The 9,930-nt window shown below is 37.9% G+C and overlaps 1 protein-coding gene across 2 annotated transcripts in view; it reads left to right on the plus strand.

The window, feature by feature from the left end:
- mthfd1l (methylenetetrahydrofolate dehydrogenase (NADP+ dependent) 1 like) overlaps nt 1-8,782 on the plus strand; it is a 40,398-nt gene extending 31,616 nt beyond the window's left edge. For both annotated transcript variants that reach the window (XM_014011590.1, XM_014011591.1), the window contains exons 23-28: nt 183-286; nt 420-597; nt 1,522-1,629; nt 1,762-1,914; nt 7,359-7,466; nt 7,640-8,782. In XM_014011590.1, coding sequence (XP_013867044.1) covers nt 183-286; nt 420-597; nt 1,522-1,629; nt 1,762-1,914; nt 7,359-7,448 — 633 coding nt within the window. In that variant the 3' untranslated portion in view covers nt 7,449-7,466; nt 7,640-8,782. The remainder of the gene's footprint in view (nt 1-182; nt 287-419; nt 598-1,521; nt 1,630-1,761; nt 1,915-7,358; nt 7,467-7,639) is intronic.
- The last annotated feature ends 1,148 nt before the right edge of the window (nt 8,783-9,930 follow it).

Below are 9,930 nucleotides of genomic sequence, written 5' to 3' on the forward strand. Positions count from 1 at the left end.
TCAATGATCATTTTACTGAAATGTATAAAGACTGCAAAGGATGAAAAATCTTGAAGTCTGTATGAAATTGGAGGTAGTTTGAGGATTAAATTTTTTATGCTTTTTAAGCTCAAAAAGGGGGGATCGTATTATACATGAGATCGCATTATACACGAATAAAGTCTTTTTTTGTCTTTCACTAGAATCTGAGCCTAGTTGAAGGTGGCTGTCACAGCAACCTMAGGAAGCAGATCCAGATCGCTCACCTGTTTGGAGTACCTGTAGTGGTGGCGCTGAATGTCTTCAAGTAAATCTCTAAATATTTAAAAGCCTAACGTCAGTTATCACCTCTTCTGTTGTACAATAAATGGGGTTGCTGAACATTTTAGATCCAAAGATGCCAACTTCTTTCAGAGACCACCGATGACTTTCTGTTTTAGGACGGACACTCAGGCAGAGATTGACCTCGTGTGCCAGATAGCGAAGGAGTGCGGGGCGTCTGGCGCCGTGCCGTGTCATCACTGGTCGCAGGGGGGCCGAGGTTGTTTAGAGCTGGCCCAGGCTGTGAGCGAAGCAGCACACCGACCTTCAGACTTCCAGTTCCTCTACAACATCGAGGCGAGTGCAGAGGCTCCAGAGTGTGTTTTCACTGTAGCGCATTTATGTTTTCTGTGTAAAAAGTCTTTATTTTACTCAACATTGGATACTTTGCACTTAACAATGTTGACCTTTTTGGTCAGAAATGTGTTGAAGTACAAAACATCAGCTGGTTTGTGTTATAGACAACTGATAAATGTGACTTTAATTAACTTATTAAACTTATAATGTTCGTCTGTTATCTATGTGTCTGCATACAAAGAGTGCATCAACTTAGTTGATTTAAACAAATGGGCCTTTCAGTACTCATTATTTACACTTTTTTATTTTTTAGTAAAGTGCTAGAAGTTGAAGATGCAGGTGAAGGAAAAACATTAAATTTATTTWAAAAAAATCCCATCATTGTCCTTCCTAACTATTAAAAGATTTATATTTTTGGATGTCAGCATGTTTATTTAGTCACTTTTCCCTAAAATAGCTATTAAAATAATTTTATAAAATAAAATCTATCAACAGGCTAAAAGATCAAACACATAGTGTACGTATTTATCTTTACTCAGTTCAAATGGATGCATTTATTGTTAATATAAAGTCAGACTGTTTTTTAATTGCTTGTTTATCATAGATAAGTTAAACCTATGCTGTATAATTTATAAAGTTAGAGTATCAGGATAAAAATCCAACGTCAAATGAACTGAATTTGATTCCCATGAATCTRTTTTGACTTTATTTTCTCTCATATTATTTATTTTTCTTTTTATTTAATCTTTGTTTGTACAAGTAATTGAATTAAGACGCTTGGTTTCGTTCTAGAGAGACTCGTTTCAAAGTCGACCCGTCTCAAGGAAACGTGTTCCCAGTTCACTAAATTTAATTTGTGGACYTTCCTTTGAGTGCGCTTCCTTTGTGTATCCACCTGTCGCTGACGCACCGTCTTTCCCACAGATGCCCGTGGTGGAGAAGATCAGAACAATAGCCCAGAAAGTGTATGGAGCCGATGACATCGAGCTGTCTCCAGAGGCCAAGAGCAAGATCGATTACTACAATCAACAAGTGAGATCACTGCTGCTGCCATAATCAACTACCACACTCTTATGAGTCATGTAGCCAGTCTCCTTCCTCTGTCTCCTGGGTCTCTACAACCACACAAATCAAACCCCTTGTCCCTGTTTTCCCTATAACTAGGGCTATGGTTCGTTACCCATCTGCATGGCTAAGACCCACCTGTCCCTTTCCCACATGCCTGAAAAGAAGGGGGCACCCACTGGATTCGTTTTGCCAATCAGAGACGTCCGAGCTAGTATTGGGGCAGGCTTCATCTACCCACTTGTGGGAACAGTAAGTGGAATCTAACACACTGAATCAAGCAATGTGTTAAGACACAAAAAACTGAAGACAAACCTCAGGAGTAGAAACAAAGAGGGAGTTGCTGTGGATGTACAGTCCTAAACCAGCATCCAGCTGCAGGGTTCCCTCGGATCCTTAAAGTCTTAAAAGGCCTTGAATTCATCAATCCAAAAATAAGGCCTTAATTAGCCTTAAGGTCTTAAATCAATCTTCAGAAGTCTTAAAAATGTTAACACATTGTAAGTAGGATGACTGTAATTCAAATCAAATATTAAAATAATTGGTAACATTAATTTATTTTTGAAATATTCCCATTCAGATGTTCAACTGTTCATCTGGGCAATGTGAAATTCATTTTCTAATGTTAATAATGTTGTCTTTCCAAAAATACATTCATATTTCTTACAAAAAAATTGATGTCACATGCACTAAAGGTTTCATTTACAGCAAGCTGGGGTTGAGAACCCACTGTGGGTCATAAAACTGCAAATTTTGGGTCATTAGAGGATTTCCAGAAATTTAAGTTTAAAACTGACTGCTAAAAATGTTTTTTGGCTATATTTGACAAAATAGCAGTTAGATATGGATAAAAACAATTGGTCTATTAGCAATATTTGAATAATTCAACCAAAAATACTTTGATTCATGAGTTTCTGCCACAGTTTTATTATTATTATTTTTTTTGTCATTTGTGTTTATTATGAAATTGGTCTTAAATTTGATTTCATCTGGCATTAAAAAGTCTTAAAATGTCTCAAATTTAACTGTAGGAACCCTGAGCTGGTATATAGGCACAACGGAGCACATTGGATGGGTAATAAGACACCTTTAATCCTAGAATACAGAACATAAGATCAACATAGAATATATCTTTTTAATKGGAAGGTCTTGCTTATTTCAGCATGTTGCATTTTACTTCTTGTACACAATAACAATCTGGACTAGTTGGTTCTTCCCTTTTTACCTGCCACTGTAATATCCAGCACAGACACTTTTGGAAAGTAATGAATTTGATTCTCTTCATCATCTTTTTGGAGTAAAAGCAAATGTAGCTTTAGTTCTTTTTCCACTGACAAACATAACTAGTTTGAACAAAATGAGCTTGATGGAGCCGCTGGGTCAGTGATGGGCCAGGCAGGAAGGAAGCGGCTTCCTGAGTGTTTTGTCTCCTGCTGTTTCACCAGCGTGCCCTCGGGGTCCAGTTTTGATAGTCGGGGCGGAGGTGTCAAACACTGGCCATGCAGGGAAAAGGTTGCAGTTTTTTGGTGCGTCTGCCCTCTCTGCCATGGCTTTGATCAACCACCGTCACAATGACTGAACTATGACTGAGAACTCAAAGGAAGTGTTCCTGGCTGATGTCTGACAAGACGCAATAGCTGTGTCCAAAACGAGAGGCCGGGTCCTCCGAAGGCTGAATTCATCGGCCGCTTACGTCACAGCGCCGTGACGAAGGCCGTCCAAAACCGAAGACTCCTCTGATGCGGCCGACAAATACGTCCTTCCTTTGGCCTGAATCGAAGGACTGGTCCGATGGATCCTTCCCGGCCCACCATATCCCATAATGCGTTGCGGCCCGACTGGAGATTTTCTTATGTTAGTAATGGCGGACGAAGCAAGAGAAAAAAATACATTTAAAATAAAAAATATGGTGGTATAAAAATTTAAATTTTCTAGCGGTTGTGTTTTTAACACTTTTATTATTTGTATAAACATGTTTTTAGATTCGATTTTTGTCAGAAAAAAACCCGCAAAATAAACATGCACCTACGGCGGGACAATTAGTTCTTCAAATATTACCTTTAACTTAATTTTATTGTTTTGTGATATCAATAACGCTAACAAATTGATATTTTTCTAATTTTAATCTAATTTTGCTTCTGTTTAGCGTCGTCACGTTTGCTAGGCGACATGACGTATGCCGGGGTAAGGACGGGAGGCTAGACCGTCCAAATTCACAGACAATTTTTTCCAGTCTTCCTGGTCTATCAAGGACCCGGCCCACCTCGACCGGGTAGACTGGGTCCTTCGGAGGACCCKGCCTGCCGTTTTGGACACAGCCAGTTAGTACCTATTAGCTGAGACAATCACAGCCTTGTAAGAAAATTTAGTGTTCGTTAACTGAAATCATGACAGAACCACATGAATGTTGAATAGATTAAAATGTGAAGAGAATGACCGTACAACACTAGTTACTGGAGTCTGAGCGGGGATTTAATGCTGTCAGTTCAGGCAAGAAATCATCGCTGCCGAAAAACCGGAAGTACGGGTCTATTTACCATGTTCTTCAGTGTCTGGTGCGCCCACTACAGGCCTATGGCTGAATCGCAGACACTCGAACAGAWATCTTTTCCTTATGTCTTATTAACGGTTTATCTATGTGTTGTCATGGTGTTTTAGGCATGTAACTAAAGCTATTTTAATCAAGACATAACAATAGTCAAACAATAGATTATAAGACTCAATCAATACTTAAAAAGGAAAACTATGAATTGGTGTGGTGCTTTTAAAATCAGTTTCTAAATGACTAATAAATTTCTTCAACTTGATGCCTTATGTTACCCGATTAGATAAAATCTACATTTCTTCTGAAACTAAAAAACCTTGACGTTTGTCAAAACAGCAAATTAAAGATGATTTATGTAGACTTGTTTCAGAAGTCTGAGCTAAGAAGAGTTGTGATATGATTGTTATTTTAGCTAAAATAATAAGGCTTTGAAATGTTTTAACTCCTCATCATCACTTCTGATTTTGAGATTCTTATTGTTTCAGAACAAACAGCAACAACTGTCCGTTTCTCTAAATATACATATCTAAATTTTACTTCATTTATCATCAAGTGGCAACAAATAAAACTGTTTGGCTGCACTTGATTCAAAGAATTGGAAAGATTTCACTCAGTGTGTGTGGGGGGGGGTTGTGGGTGGTCTTAAATGCAGGGGAAGTTTAAGGGTCCTCAAAGTATAAAGAACCAGGAAGGGGTCTGATGTCATTCTGTAGGGATGTCAGGGAGGGGTGGCAAGTTGAACAATGAATTCCTGCAGCCTTTTACCTAAACTGTTCAAACGTACAGAAACTGCATCTATATAGCTGATTTAACAAAAGGTTACAACTCATGAAAAATGAAGCAAAGTTAATTGTTTTGGACAAATAAATCCAGTCAATAAATTAAAATAGAAAACCTTTTTTAATAAAAAAAAGATGCAAAAGTTACAGTACATAATGATGCTGTGAACTGATTTTAGTTTGATGTTGTAGAAACTAAACGTTGTGTTGACCGACACTTGTCCAGGGTTGGTGGTAGAAACCCAGCTGCACTGTCTCTCCGGGGTTTTTCTCCACAAAGCCACATTGTGTTTGAGGAAAATGAAAGGACTTATTTGGCCCAGCAAAGTTTCCAACTTTAGCCACGGAGTGTTGTGCGTTTCTGCGAGTGCCAGCTTGTTTTTCAAGCCTGAAAGGAGCGACCAGCAGAACAGCTCGCCTTTGTAGCTTTGAAAACCTGAGAGAAAAAAGGCCCTTTGATATTTAAATATGCTGTCTGATATTTTCTTCTAAAGTGTGAACAAATAAAAGGAGTTTTTGTTGATCAGGGTTCTTGTTTTTTTTTTGTTTTTTTTTGAGAAGTGTGAAATAACAGGCCGCCCATGTTTCATTTGAATAAAGAAAAATAAATAAAATCAGCCTATAGTAAGCTGGAAATGTAAGGTTTTCTGATCACATATTGCTCATGTTTTTAAATTTCTTCATATTTTCTCACCACAGTAAACCCTCGCTTAAACTCATCAAAGCTCATTTAGCTGAGTCACCTTCTGTGATGAAACCTCTGCAAACAGAAAGGAATTCAATGCAGTGATGCTTACTCCTTTTAAATGAGCTCATAGTTGAGTCATCTGCTGGTGAAACACGCTCCAGTTACAGTAACACCCGACAACTGGAGCTCCCGGTTCACGATTTACACGCGTGAACTCTCTGCTTTGCCTTCACTTCCTTCGACAGGAAGCTCTCCGATCACTTCCTCCTGTCCCGTTTCCACTAATGGGCTTCTCAAACTGCCCATGGGTCAGGAGAAGGGAGGCATGCGAAGAATGTTCCTGTGGGTCTAATGAACAAGACGACTTCCTGTTCGTCTCGGACAGGACGGCGTGGCTGGTTTGAAGCGGTGTTTTTAAGASTCACGCCGTTTTCTTTGATGTAGCAAACGCCGGAGCTGGTGTGAACCGACACAACGATTAGACCGAGTTCGCACGCCAAACGTGACTTCGTCATCTTCGGAGTCGTCGTCTGTGCGCTCCGTCGCCTCGTGATGTCACACTTTTTCCGCTTTCTTTCATTTTGGAGACATTTCCAGTGTTTTAATGAAACTAAAATGAAACTGGTCATAACAGTTGTCTCTCCATCACCTGCAGTTGGTCTAGTCCAGGGTTCTGCAACCTGCGGCTCTGGGGCCACATGTGACTCTTTGGTACCTCTGCAGTGGCTCTTTGAAAATGTGACCAAATATAACAGATTTTCTAATTTTTTTGTTTGTTTTTATACTCACAACACTAATAAATTGTATGCAAATATGTGTGYAATACTACTAATAAAAAAATACTAATACAAAAAGTAAAACGTTAGCTCATGCTAGCCTGTTTTCTACCTAAAACACCTTTAGGACTACATAAGAATAAGAATTAGAAAAAAAATGTCTGACTAGGTCAGCTGTACTAGTTTTTATGAAATTCTGTATAAACTATAGCCAGTATTTTTCTTGTGCATGAATGTTTTTTTCTTCAGTCCTGAAGTGTAAAAAAAATTATAAAATTTTCAATATATTTTTTATTTTTATGTTCTCTCCACTGGCCATAAAGGTTCATGAAAAGGCCTTGAAAAGGCCCACGGACCACCAGTTGATAATCACAGCTGTAGCTTATTTTGTGGCTCTGGACACGTTTTATTAGTGAGCCCAGTAAACGGGTCTGGATTATTGTTATTGGACCTGCGGGGGTCGGTCCTGCTCCATCTAACGAAACGTTCTGAAGCTGAATTTTGTGAGATTTTCTTTTGGTTTAGAACAGCTGTGTTGTGATGGATTTAATATGTGGTTTTGGTTTTTGTGTGTCTCCCCTTTTTTATTACATTCTTTTTTAGGCTGCTGACAGATTTATGAGACGTGCTAAAATAAATCAAAGACAGATCGACTTATTCTCCCTGAATTATGTTCAGGAATATAGAAATTTTACAGAAAACTTGTAAATTTTATTTTTTTCTGATAAGTCTGCATTGTTTATGCATTTAAATTAGTTTTAGGTCTTTGTGTTTTAGTATATTCTTTGAAAAAAATGCTTTTAAACAGGAATTTTATAGTAAATTATATCTTTATATATATTTTCATGTTTGATATATTTTTAGGCTTCAGGTTAAAATGATTGTTTTTTTTTTTTTTACTCCTTCAGATGAGTACAATGCCAGGCCTCCCCACCCGACCCTGTTTCTACGACATAGACCTGGACCCGGTCACCGAGGAGATCTCGGGGCTCTTCTGAGCGATGACATCCCTAAAGGTATCGTCTCGATCACATCGACACACTATGTTATCTATGTTTACTTTAATGTGATTTCATGGTTGCTTTAAGCCTAAATTTTAATTGTTTTGGGACTGGAGTATTTAAGATTTTTCTTACTTTTGTACACAATTTAAAACTTTTTTTTCCTGCTCTTCTCTGTCTGATCACAGGATCCTCTGCTTGATGAATGAGTGCTGTGATGTTTCACAGTTAAAAACATCAAACAGAAACCAAAGTGCCTCTGTGTCAAAATAAGTATGTTATATCTGCGCTACAAAATGCAACAAACAGTGACTCAGCAGTTCTCGTGGCTGACTCTTTCAGTTAAAATCACATTTTGARTGAGCAGTCTGGGGGGAAAGCAAAACAAAATTATTTTAGATTAAAGTTTAAGTATTGTGTTTTATGTGGGGATAAAAAAGCGTCAAGCTGAAGCTGGATTTGCACATCAAAGATCTGCAGTCTGAAAGATGTTCTCTACCTCTGTGTCCACTCGTTTCAGTTTTATAATAAAGTTTTAGTCTGCCTTACTTTATTTTGTTTTCCTAAAGTTTTAATATCCTTTATTATTTTTAAAAGAAAGCTGACTTAAATGTTTTAATAATGATGCAAAGAAATGTTTTTAACAGTAAATAAGCTGCTGGGGCAAGGCTCACAAAGCTGTTATAAAGTTCATGTAATGTTTGGGTTAAACATGCTGACTCAGCATTAAGACTTGTTTTTTTTAGTCATAATTTTATTCCATGTTTTTTGGACTAACTGCCTCAACATTTTTAGACTGTTTTGTCTGTTCAACTCTTCAGAACATTATATTCCAACTATTCCTAGCTTTTGTACTTTATGAATTATTTAACTTATTTACTTATTTTTCTTCTCATTGAGTATTAAGTGTTTTTTTTTTAATGTTTAAAATTTTTTTATGGTATTTAAAATTTACTTCAGCGTACCTGCTCTCTTTCTGTCTTTTTTGTCTTATCTGTCCTTCAGCATCTTTTTGTCTTTTTTTTTTCTTTTTACCTTTTTGTCTCCTTATTTTCCTCTTTGTCTTTATTCATCATTCTTGATCTTCAAAACCTCCTTATGCTTTTCCTGTTTTCGTGCTTTTTGTTTCACAGAAAATGTTTCTTTTTGTAGTTTCAGTTATGAATCCATAAGTGTTATTTGTCATTTAACAGTTTAATTTGATTTATTGTTGTTATTATTTGCATCTGTTTGGTAGTTTCTACTTTTCTTTTGACTTGTGACTGAACCTCCAGGTAAAGTTAAAGAGCTTTAATCATCTGAAAACACTTTGGAATAAAACTTTTTACCAACTTTGCCTCTATTTGTGTTTTTTTTTAAATGTCTTTTTTTCCTCTTTATTCTTTGTTCCTACCTTACACGTTATTTCCCTCCCAACGTCTTTGAAAGGGGTCTGAAGGTGGGGACCAGGCCCCTCAGTAGCGTCTGTCGTTAAATGAAGTGTTTGAAACGAAAACACGGCTGGAATTTCACACCTCCAGCAGTCGGGCTGTTATTGTGTGGAGCAGACAGGAAGTGGCAGTTAAATGTACAGTAACGGCTCCAGGGACGCTGTCGTTTTACTGTCGGGGGGCTGAACCTTCTGATGAAAGGTGATGACAGATTTAAAGTCACGCTACAGATGAGGACTTAGACATCATCTACTCATCACTTTGTAACGTGCAGGAAAATTCCTGCTTTGTTTTTTCAAGCTGCGGTTCATTTTGAGTTTTGTTTCTCTTAAGAGAGAAAAGTTCAGGACCAAGGACACAGCCCTGTGGACCACTTGCCATGTTTCCATCCAATTGTAATACAAATTTTGAGCGAATTTTTAAAAGGTGGCAAAAAACAATTAGAAATGCAAATTAGGCGTGTTTCCATCTACTGGTTTGAAGCGAATCAACCAGGCTACGCAAAGCGTAATTTCATCAGATGTTGCCGTTACACACAGTTACAAACTAGTGGGGACCACACATCTAAGGACAATGAAGAGATGTTTTCAGGAATGTGTTGCCGTCAGTCAGGTTGTAATTGTTCTGTCATATCAACTAGTATTGGCGATGTTACATGCTCAGTCCACATGTAAACTACCTGTTGTTGCTTCCAGACATGTTTTTGCACTTTTTTTTGTCGAATTTTGCTGTTTAATGTGACACTTCAAAATCTGCAAAAAAATACATTTAATGGAAACAACAGGACTACTTTTATCAGCCGAATGACTAATCTGTGCTTGTTAGGCTCAAGCTTTAGGTCTTTCATGTGCCCCTCAGATTACTGCTTTATTGAACCGAGACCAGGACACATCCGGAAAGGCTTTACTGAGAACCTCCTTCCTTTGTCCTCYTCCGCCTCCTCCTCCTCTGGATGATATCAGCATCTATGCTGATAGGCCTGAAGGTCATTTATCTGCTGGTCTGAGCTTTGAAAAGTCTAATTCTTTCATTTTAAAGCAGCAGCAGCT

The sequence above is a fragment of the Austrofundulus limnaeus genome, unplaced genomic scaffold, assembly GCF_001266775.1.
Source record: "Austrofundulus limnaeus strain Quisiro unplaced genomic scaffold, Austrofundulus_limnaeus-1.0 Scaffold82, whole genome shotgun sequence".
Lineage (NCBI taxonomy): Eukaryota > Metazoa > Chordata > Actinopteri > Cyprinodontiformes > Rivulidae > Austrofundulus > Austrofundulus limnaeus.